Source organism: Telmatherina bonti, assembly GCF_933228915.1.
Source record: "Telmatherina bonti genome assembly, chromosome: 6".
NCBI lineage: Eukaryota > Metazoa > Chordata > Actinopteri > Atheriniformes > Telmatherinidae > Telmatherina > Telmatherina bonti.
This window is the reverse complement of record NC_136624.1, coordinates 22,506,983-22,517,437: the sequence shown is the minus strand read 5'-3', so window position 1 is coordinate 22,517,437 and position 10,455 is coordinate 22,506,983. Positions and strand designations below refer to the sequence as shown.

Genomic DNA, 10,455 nt, shown 5'->3' with positions numbered 1-10,455 from the left:
GATCGAACATTAACCTAAAACAATCAAAACCGAGACTGACTTAATATCAGCAGTCACATAGACAACAAGTTAACCTCATGAATCACAGGCATTCTTTTTCCAGTTTTTGTTTTTAACCATTTGTTTTTCTTTTGCTGCACTAAAAATGAGGAGGACGAGCAAAGGACAAAATCAAAACAATAAACTGAATTACTGAAAAAAAAAAAAAAAAAGCCATGTGGGTTTTATCTTCATTTCTACATGCAAGCTATCAAAAAAGATCAGCTTTATATCTTCAGGAAGGAATTCTTTTGAGCTGTATAAACAACTTCATAGAACACAGCGTGTGTTTGTATATATTTAATAAATAACAATATCATCAACGTCATTTGTACCGAGGTATTGTTTATGTCAGGCCCGGGTCAAATTGTATTTGCAAAGTTTCTTGGTTACATTTATTTGCATTAGTTGTCTGTGTAATATATAGTGCAGAAAAGTAACATGACTGTGTCACGCCAAGCCTTTTACAGGCTGTTTCTCTAACAGCAACTCAGCTGCTGTTTATTGGTTACAGCGCAGGTCTTAGCTTGTGCTGTCTGGAACTCTGCACGTGGTCTCGTAAACCAAATTGCAGTGTTTCTGGAAGCTACAGTTTACAGAGCAGTAGTGGTTTGGTTCTGTCCAGAAACCATTAACTCAACCTCGCAAAGTTAGACTGCATGTAAGAGACAGTGGAAAATTCTGTTTTTAATTTCGTGCATATTAGCCCAGATTGGCCCAAACTGTAAATTTAAATTCAGGCAATTGCTTTTCAAGGTACTGAAAAGGTTATTTGTTATAAAACAAATGGTAGAAATTAATGTCAGCCATGTCTTAACTACTGCTGAAGTACAAGTGTTTGACCAGATTTTAAAGAGATTGTTTTTTTGCTACACAAGGAACCAAAATGATAAACATATGTTGGACAAAAATTCATTTGCAGTATACTCACTGGTTTCTCTATACTTTTTCTTGAAAGACCAGTAATGAACTAAAAGCAACAGCTGGAATGAGTTTATATGCAAATGAACATTGTCTGTGTTGAAATCTGAGGTGGCTGTCTGGAGTGATTTCATCATCAGCAGCTTTTGTTTGGCTCCTGTTAAGTTGAATTTGGGACTCATTTTTAGTTTTCTCAAATAGAAGTTTGGAAATAACAGAAAGTAATACTGTTTGTCTTTTAGGTCAACCAAAGAAATTCTGAATACATTTCATTACCTGGGAGCATTTACTTTGATTTAGTAAAGGTTTAAGATTACAAGCAAATTAACGCTCCCCTCCAAGCAAGTTAGAAGAAATATTGTGTGCCGGCAGAACCAGTACTTGATTTATTTGTTTGGTGCTGCAGTAGAAATGTTGAGATGAACTTCTCAGTAGAGAACCTGTGCTTTCTGTAGATGTCAATGACTTGCTCTAAAGCAACAAATAATACATTTTTTTTATTTTCATGCTATTTTAGCATAGTAGAAAATTATGTACATATCTTTACCATTTTCTTCCATGTCTGTCAGTATTCTGCTAAATGTTACATACGGGAACTGTAAAAGATTTTTTATATGTTTATAAGTAGACAGACAGTTTATCTCTCTTTATTGCCTTCTCAGTGCAATTCTGTAAAGACATGATAAATACTAACTGAACAATCGTGGAGCCAATACCAATATTAGACATCCAGAGGCTGAGACTGATGTAAACCCCAGCTCAGGTAAACATGCAGCTACAGCCTTGTTATATACCAACCAGGTAAAAATGTTAGCTATAAACCACATGCAGATACTCTTTGACCCAGGTCTGGAATGTATACATGCAGTCCTGATATTTTGCCATATATCAATAATTTACTTTGTGCATAGAGTGAGAAGTCTTTGGTGATAAGATGCAGCTGTCGGCATGTTAACATGTTTGTGAATATACTGTATACTGTGTGAGCGTGTGTTGAGCAGGTAAGTCTTTACTGTCGCCATGACTTGCGACTTAACACACATACACATGCCACATCAATACGTATGAGCCTCCATGCCACCAAGTTCTTAAATGAAGTCAGTGCTCGTACAAAAGTGTGAGAGTTGGTACAGTACGAGTTCCAGTGTCTCGCGTCGATTCCTAAGCAGCCTGAGCCGCCCGATCGACTGTTGTGACATGTGGTCTCAAAGAAGTATTGCTTCTTGTTTACATTGTTGATATTCACATGTGGGAGCACTGTCACCTCATTGCCTGATATGTCTGTGGCTTTGGTCTTGTTGCCCACCCAGGCACTAATACTCTCACACACTGAGTACACCCCACGGTGCTGAGACTGTCTTGCCAGCCTGCGGGGCCTTCTGCTGGCACCCTGTGACTCTGCTGGCTCTGCATCAGGAGGCTGAGAGCTGAAAAGTACTCTGGGTGAGAGGCGGTGGCGTTTGGTAAAGAGTTTGGGGTCCACAATGGGGATGGAGTTGGGGTTATTCTCTTGTGCTGTTGCAGTGCTGCCCGAGTCCCCTCTGATAGTGGCCACAGCCTGGGCACTGAAGAAGAAGAGCAGGACCAGCATGGACGACCTCATGGGCACACAACCTGACATCATGGAAAAAAACAAAAGTTGTTACTGCACATAAAGACCATTCACATGGTGACAAAGCTTGTACTTTTAGGATGGCTTGAAATCCACAACTTAAAAAATCTCCCAAGAAAAACATGAAACAGCATTTGCAGTCTAATTTCACCTACCTCTGTGCTGGTATCCAGCAAACCCAGTAGAGAATCAGGTTTTTAGTTCATAAATTCTCCTATGTCCACCAGACCATCTATTGGTTGGTGACAAGTCAGTGACATAAGGAAAATATGATTTTTATGTTGCATCCAAACACTTCTTGAACCACGTAGTTCTGGCTCTGGAATCAGTTGGGATTGTTGGGTTCTTGCATGAAGCAAACCAGGAAACCACATTTTCACTACTTTGGAGGAACCATTTTAATAAAAAACGTGTTATCAGGATAAACACAATCTCTTTTAAAAACCAGTAGAATATGACAGACCAGTTCTTTGAAACTGATGTGGTTCCAATCCATCTTTTACTTATTTTTTAAAATTCACACAAAAACCAATTGCAATGAATTCCAAAGAAATGATAAAAAAAAGTTCATAAAAAATAAATGTGAGATTTTTGTGAATAAAAATAAGCACTGAACATGTCTAAAAAGTTAGATCAGCACCGTACTACTGTGTGGAAACTGAAGATAGTAATGACCAAACCTTTCAGAGAGTAATGTTTTCCCCTTCTTATCTGATAGCATTCTGACTGCTTGGTCGTATTTAGTTCCACATGATGTACTAAATGTGAAAGGCCTGAACTGGAGCTGTGCGGCGGTAGTAAGGACTGTTTCCTCACTGCAAATAGGTTTCTGGGTCAAATTTTTGCATGTTCCATTATGGGTTCTCCTCTAGGTATGCTGGCCTCCTCCTGGTGCTTAAAGTCTTTCATTCAGTGAGATGTAGCTTTAATCTTGAGGTCCATAAGATACAACATGTTAAACTGTGAAGTAGACGTACTTTAGATGTGTTTGGCAGCTTTAAATTGGGAAACTTTAAAGACGGACAAGATTATGAGGATAATACAAAGAGTTAATGACTAAAGTTTAGGTTATTCAGTACGAGGCTGGTGTTTTTGATGCACAGCATCAAGACAAGGATATGTATCATGCATCACAGGGAATAAGACAGATATTTTGACAAATGTTTTTTTTATAAATTTTTAATTTCAATTCCTTGATTTTTAACTCGCTCTTGACTGAAATTTTTTGCTTAATAGTTAAGGGTCATCCAAAGACCAGACAACAATAACTAATGATGTAGCTAAAACCTATTGGCCCTGTTGGTTGTTGTTCATACTCCAGCTAAAGCCCACACATCCCTCCTTCTAACCAGAATACTTTGTTTTTGTCAATTGCTGATGTACTTGGCAGCTAAATATGGAACATTGAAAGTCCTCAGTGGGTTTCAAGGTATAAACTCAGTAATATTGGACAACACAACCTGTCATGTGTACCAGAGACACCAAATGTAATGATCAGTATAGCAGTATACAGTGATGATCTAGAGCAGCATCAGTTGTCTGTTAGAGCAGAACACTGTCAAACAACCAGCCTCATGATCTAATCTGGCATCAAGTAAGATGACTGAGTCACTCTATGTTTCAGCCCTCTGCTTTGTTTTTTCTCTTTGTTTTTCGCAACACTTGGATATTAGAAAAATAATTACTGGAAGATAAGACTTTTCTTTTGTCTCTCCTCTTACGTAATTACCAATTTATATCACTTAAGGACACACAGGAAGATTACATTACAAATATTTGAAAAACATTTTTTATCTGTTGGAAAAAAGATTAAACTTGACCAAATTAAAAGAAAGATTACACACACACACACACACACACACACACACACACATACACACACACACACACACACACACACACACACACACACACACACACACACACACATAAAGGAGTAAAAATGTACTTGCTTCTCATTTTCACTTGATAATCTTTTTGCATAATTTTGTTTTGCAACAACAAAAAATTCTCAACTTAAAATATGGCATTTACAAGTTTCAAAATTTATCAATAGATGAGTTTGCATAACATTTTAGTTGAGGTCTGATGTTTATGTTGTCTTTGTTGCAACACAAAATAATGCACAAAAATCACAAGTTGAGTGAAAATTAAATGGTTTACTGTTTATGCTCACTATGAGAAAATGTTGTGGATTTCTATACCTATTCAGTGTCTCCACATGAACTGTATCACCTCTGAGGCTTCTAGTGGATGTAACTAGAGCTGGGTGTGTTCTTGGTGCCTCCTGCCATCAGGCATGGCTGTGGCCCCCATGCAGCACATCTCTGCTCTCCTCTGTTCAGCCCTGTTGAGAGACAAGCAAGGAAAGTGTCTCAGCCGGCTCATAAACCTACTGTAAACACATTCTTTGTGAGACTAATACGGGAAGTTCATGATTTTCCTGCTCACCAGATCATTACATTGTGAACATACCGAAATAAAAAAGCAGACCTGGATGATGTTCATTACCTAAAGCAAAAACATCTTGTGTAGTTTAATGTTAACGCAGTAAAGTTAGTCACTGTTCTTGGACACATGAGCTTTGACAGAATTGTCTAACTTAAACATACCTGTGCCCTCAGAGACAAATACAAGCCAAAACATTCAAAATTCAAAGCCTTAAAGGGGCAAGTAGCAGCCAGATGATTCTGGCTATTCTATTTTGTTCGTAAAGTAATAAATATTCAACAGAAAAATTTACCATAAAATCAGCTGAAATTAAGAAGTTGCTGTTCATCATCTGTTTTCCTGTATTCAAATGTAGTTTCCCGCTCTCCTATGGATCATTTTCCAAGTGATGAAACACATTTGAGTCAGATGATTTATTTTAGTTAAATCTCAAAATTGTTTCTATCAATTTTATAGAGGCATGTTTTTCCATGGCTGCTTTAAAGCATACCTGAGGGTGCAGAAGTGTGTAAGGTATAGCAAGCTTGCAAAATGATAGGAATGCAAACTACAAGTAAACAGAAGGAAATGGACTGTTAGGTGAAATGACTGCAGTGCCCTCCTGTAAAACCTGACACCAACACAAGTGTTCAACAAAGTTAAACGGCTATAAACTTGTTGGTAGTCACTTTTTCTAGGCCAAGCTTTTAAATCTTATGAGATTTAAATGGGTGGCCTTCTGGCTGCAGCATTGGCTCTGAAGCCAGACCACCTGCAGCAAATTGCAACTTTTGGGTTGTATCTTCAACACTTTTTTTTGGAGGTTTTTGCTATACACACTGAAAAAGGGCTTTTAAAGGAACACTGTAAATATATAGCATTGTATATAATAATAGCACTGCATATCAACTGCAGTCTGGGGAAACCTGCTTTGATGCTGCTACGCTTTGGCTAGAGTTTATTTGCATCTAATTTATTTGATCGGGCAATATAAAAAAAGACTGCATCTGTCTACACTGAGTACAAATTTATTTTACTGTGACAATGAAGCAAATGAAGCAGGTCAAGAGAACTGCTTGTAGACCTGCTTGCAGGATCTGGAGATCTGGACATTAATACAGTATTTCTGCATCTTATGTTCAAAGCAAAATGGTCCCCAAAATGTCAAAGTTGGAAAATGTTTTCAACAACCAGGCATTACTTTCTAGAAGTAGCCAGGACGTCATGTGAAGTCACCTGGGTGAAGGACATAGACTGTACACAAAAAGATGGACGGAGCCTCCGTGACATCACCAATAGGTTTCTAAAGAGCTGAAATGAAGCTCGGTGGATGGTTCCTACCATCGCCATTTTGGCAGGGGCTTGTGTGTTGTCTCGTCTGGAAAATACAAAAATGGGCAAAGAGGTGGAGCTGACAGGGGGGCTGTGAGCGTCATGGTGGAGGATTGACATCGAGCAAACTCCGAGCTGCCGGTAGCTACAAGCTAACCGAGCTAATCTGGAGGTAACAGGAGCTAACTGGCTAATGGAGGAAAGCAGGCTAAAGCTAAGTCATGTTGTTAAATGGCTAAAAACTGCGGCTGTTCCATGTTCTTCTGACTTAGAGCAGGAGATCGGGTATCTGTCAATCAAAATGACATACCCCTAAATATGCCAAATTTCAAGATTAAAAATAATTTAAAACGGTGAGTTAGAAAAAAATTCTCTCCCCCCACAGTTGTCATGAAGGTAAACCTGACCTATTAAACAGAAAATGGATTTTTGAACCAGGCTGTAAACATTTTTATTTCTGCTGTGAAATTGGCCTTTTTAACATGGGAGTCTGTGGAGATTTGCTCAGTTTTGGAGCCAGCCCCTAGCGGATGAGGGGGGAACTGCAGTTTTCTCCACTTCTGCATAGGCTTCACTTTTTACCGCCAGAGGTTGCCGCTTGGTGAAGGGTCATTGTTAGACGTTTAATTCTGAGGGAGGAAGCTAGGCCAAGGCTTTGGAAGACAAAGTTCCAGTGACTTGCACAGAGAAACCATGGGAGTAACTTTAGGTAAACTGTGAAAATCTCAGCCACAGTCTGGGATACTTTGAGACTTCTACACAGCTATCTATGAAATGTGTCTGTATGCAATGATACTGCCTACCCAAACTAGTGAATTTTTCTACTTAACAAAATGTCATGGTAAGATTGATTAGGCTAAAGCTTCCTGCAAATGAACACCCACACCCTGCCCAGTATGAACACACCGATAAGAAGCAAAGCAGGATGTTTGTTGTAAAATGTTGTAAAAAATGTGTCAGTAAAAACACAACAGGAAACTGCAATCAAGTCAGTCGGAGCAGTTTTCTGTGTTATCTGTGCTGGTATGCCGGCATGTTCTATAAGGACAAACATGAAGACAGAAGTAGCCTACTATGAAAAAATGTGATGTTTATCTTTTTTGTAATATTTATGTTATATTTTACTCAACATTCCTAATATTTTTCTTTCAGAAATAGTAGTTGCACATGAATTTAAAAAAAAATTATTCTGTATTTAGGCCTTCAGTTTGATCTAATTATATTGAGCTGTCTGGTATTTGGACACATTGTGGAAAATTGTCCAGACTTGACTAATGATGATTCAATGCCTCAGTTTACGGCCTCACTTCATAAAGCTAAGCGTTTTATCAGTGAATGACTGTGTAGTTAGTGTACATATCTGTTGCCGTCTTTCAACTGTGCATAGATTTTAAATATTATATTATATATAATATTATTATATTATATACAATAACATTTGTTTTGTTACTGTTATTTCACTGCTTAGAAGTGGGTAAAATAAAACTTTTACTGATAGAAAGCTTTATTTTTTCTTACTCATTTACTCACTTTTTCACTTATTTACTTAAAGATGTCTTTTGGTTTTCTAGCTTAACTGTGGTAGTTATTTGAAATTATTATTGAAACTAATAGTTTTCTTTTTCTTTAGATTTCTGTGTCCTGAGCATTTGCATTTTTTTTATTGTAGTTATTTAGGGATTTTTACTCTGTTTTAGCAAATGGGCTTTCTGGCTGCAAAACAAATAAACTTACAGGTATCAATACTTAACTCTCAAGGCCAAAGGTTTGAGAACAGTCTTAGTATACTAAGAAAGGATAATTACTTGGGATAACCTTAAACTGAAAACTTAAAGCTAAATTTTGCTCTTGTATCATCAAATTGAACTTGTTTTGAAATTCTGCTATATTTGCTGCCATGTAGCTGCTATCAAACCCTTGCATTCACTTGATTTTTCTTTCTCCTTTATTCCCATAAAACCAGATTGTCTTCAATATCTAGTTCTTGCTTTTTGTATGAGTGATTTTTTGCTCTATATTTATATCTATATTTTGCTGTACTAAATTTGGTTTCCTCTTGTAGAGAAAAATGCTATGTCAACTCAGAGAGAAACGCTTGCTTGTGTATTTATTTTATAAAGCTGTTTAACAGCTGGGTTAACTACTACAGGAGAAGTATTTGTGGAACCAAAGAGTTATCTATTAATCTGGATAAATGATAAGACAAAACTTAAAGCAAAGTTCAAACAAAAACAGGACATTATTAGATAACATTCTTTTCTTTTTCTTGTTCCCATAAAATTTATCCAAACATCTTTGTTTTTGGTCTGTTTTAAAAAAGAAAAAAATCTTAAACAAAATCCTTTAACATTATAATAATTGATACTAACGGCTCAGCCTCATTGTAATAAGGCATTTTGATGCTGTTAGTGTGCTGCCAGTCTGCAGTTGTTGGAAACAAACTGTTTAAACTGTTGCTGCAGGTCATATTGCATTCAGTAAGCCCCAACGCCAACCCAGCGTTCACCTGGAGGCTCTACACAGGTGGTTTTTGTTGATCCATGTAGACTTATGTCAGAGCCTGTATGATAACTATATGTCCACTTACATCCACTTTTTTGTTTTTTTTCCACTGCGGTTTGTCTTATAAAGCATATAACTTCTCTTTTTGTTTTCTCATTTGGGTACGGTAAGGCTGCCAGATATGAAGTAAAGAGACTGTTCTCCCCTTTACAGTGTGAATGAACTAAATCAGCAAGTCAGTCAGTTATGTGGTCTGTTACTCCTGAATAGAGAGGCCACCCATCACCACAGACCTACAACTCATTAGCTCTAATGGAGTCAGTTTAATGAACCCTGTCTGGGTTGACTGACAAGCAGCCTGGGTTGGCACGCAATCCAGTCTGGAGACCAGGAACAATCTATCTTCCTCTGAAAAAATGGCAGTGCCTTCATTCATATGGTAAAAGTCACAGAGACCCTGCAGTAACCTGACCCACCAAGGCAGGCTCTCATTCAAAGAGGAAGGGAGGTGCAGGTGACTTTATTTGAAAGCCACCAATGGGCTTTGAATGACATGCTGCTCATTATGTTGCCGTGGTCATTCGTGCAAAACTGCTCACCGTGTTGAAACTGTCTTTGTGCTGAATTTAAGTCCTCAAACTTAGATGTCCCTAAAATAACGCCATATTAGAACCTGGGCCTCAATATACAAAACTTTTTTTCTGTATCCTAAAACTAACTTGTGTTTAATTTGACCCATGACTTGTTCCCAAATCTGGAAAAAAGATGCATATACACACACATAAACGTTTAAAGCTTATGTGTGTGTACATATACTGTGATTTCTTAGCTAAGTTTTCCCTTCACACTTATTCTGTCCCGTTCTCTCCTCTCCTTTCTTTCTTTTTTTTTTATTTTTTATCTCTTCCTACCTTCCTTTTCCATAACAGGTTCAGTATTACATAAATAAATGAAAAGAATATCAAGGAATACCAAGGGCAACCATATATAAGACATGTCTTCCTTGGTAGAATACATCTGTGGGGCTAAATATGGCAACAGACATATATGTATATATATATATATATATATATATATATATATATATTTATATATATATATATATATATATATATATATATATATATATATATATATATATATGTGTGTGTGTGTGTGTGTGTGTGTGTGTGTGTATGCGTGTGTGTGTGTGTATGCGTGTGTATAAGTTCATTGTATGGTCAAATTTAACCCACGACATCACTCTAAGTCACTAAGTCAACCCTTGTCATGATCAGTTCAGTCATCATCAGTTATCCTCTGACACCAATCTTACGTACACAAAACACATAAATTTGGGTTCAGTATTGCTTTATGCCTATCCTATATGATTTAATATCTTTATATTCTGTTTATGCTAGTTAGCTGGCAGACTACACCTACTAACTTTACCTTTCAGGGATGTCAGAAAGAAATGTATGTACTTTATTAAGTTGATTTTAATTAGACAACATATGCTGTTTGGTCAAAAGCTGTATACTTCTCTCTTTTAATTCTTGACAGCCTTTTGTTTTTCTTAACATCCAATGTGCAAATAATAATGGTGAAAGCCAGTGATTTTCATGAATGCCTGTGCTAGC

At 37.2% G+C, this 10,455-nt stretch overlaps 1 protein-coding gene across 1 annotated transcript; it reads right to left on the bottom strand.

The window, feature by feature from the left end:
- Positions 1–1,969: 1,969 nt before the first annotated feature.
- On the bottom strand, positions 1,970–2,563 carry ngfb (nerve growth factor b (beta polypeptide); the record flags this gene model as incomplete). The annotated part of the gene is made up of 1 exon (XM_079242712.1): positions 1,970–2,563. The coding sequence occupies one exon, from the start codon at positions 2,561–2,563 to the stop codon at positions 1,970–1,972; it is 594 nt and encodes a 197-aa protein (XP_079098838.1).
- Between the last annotated feature and the right edge of the window lie 7,892 nt (positions 2,564–10,455).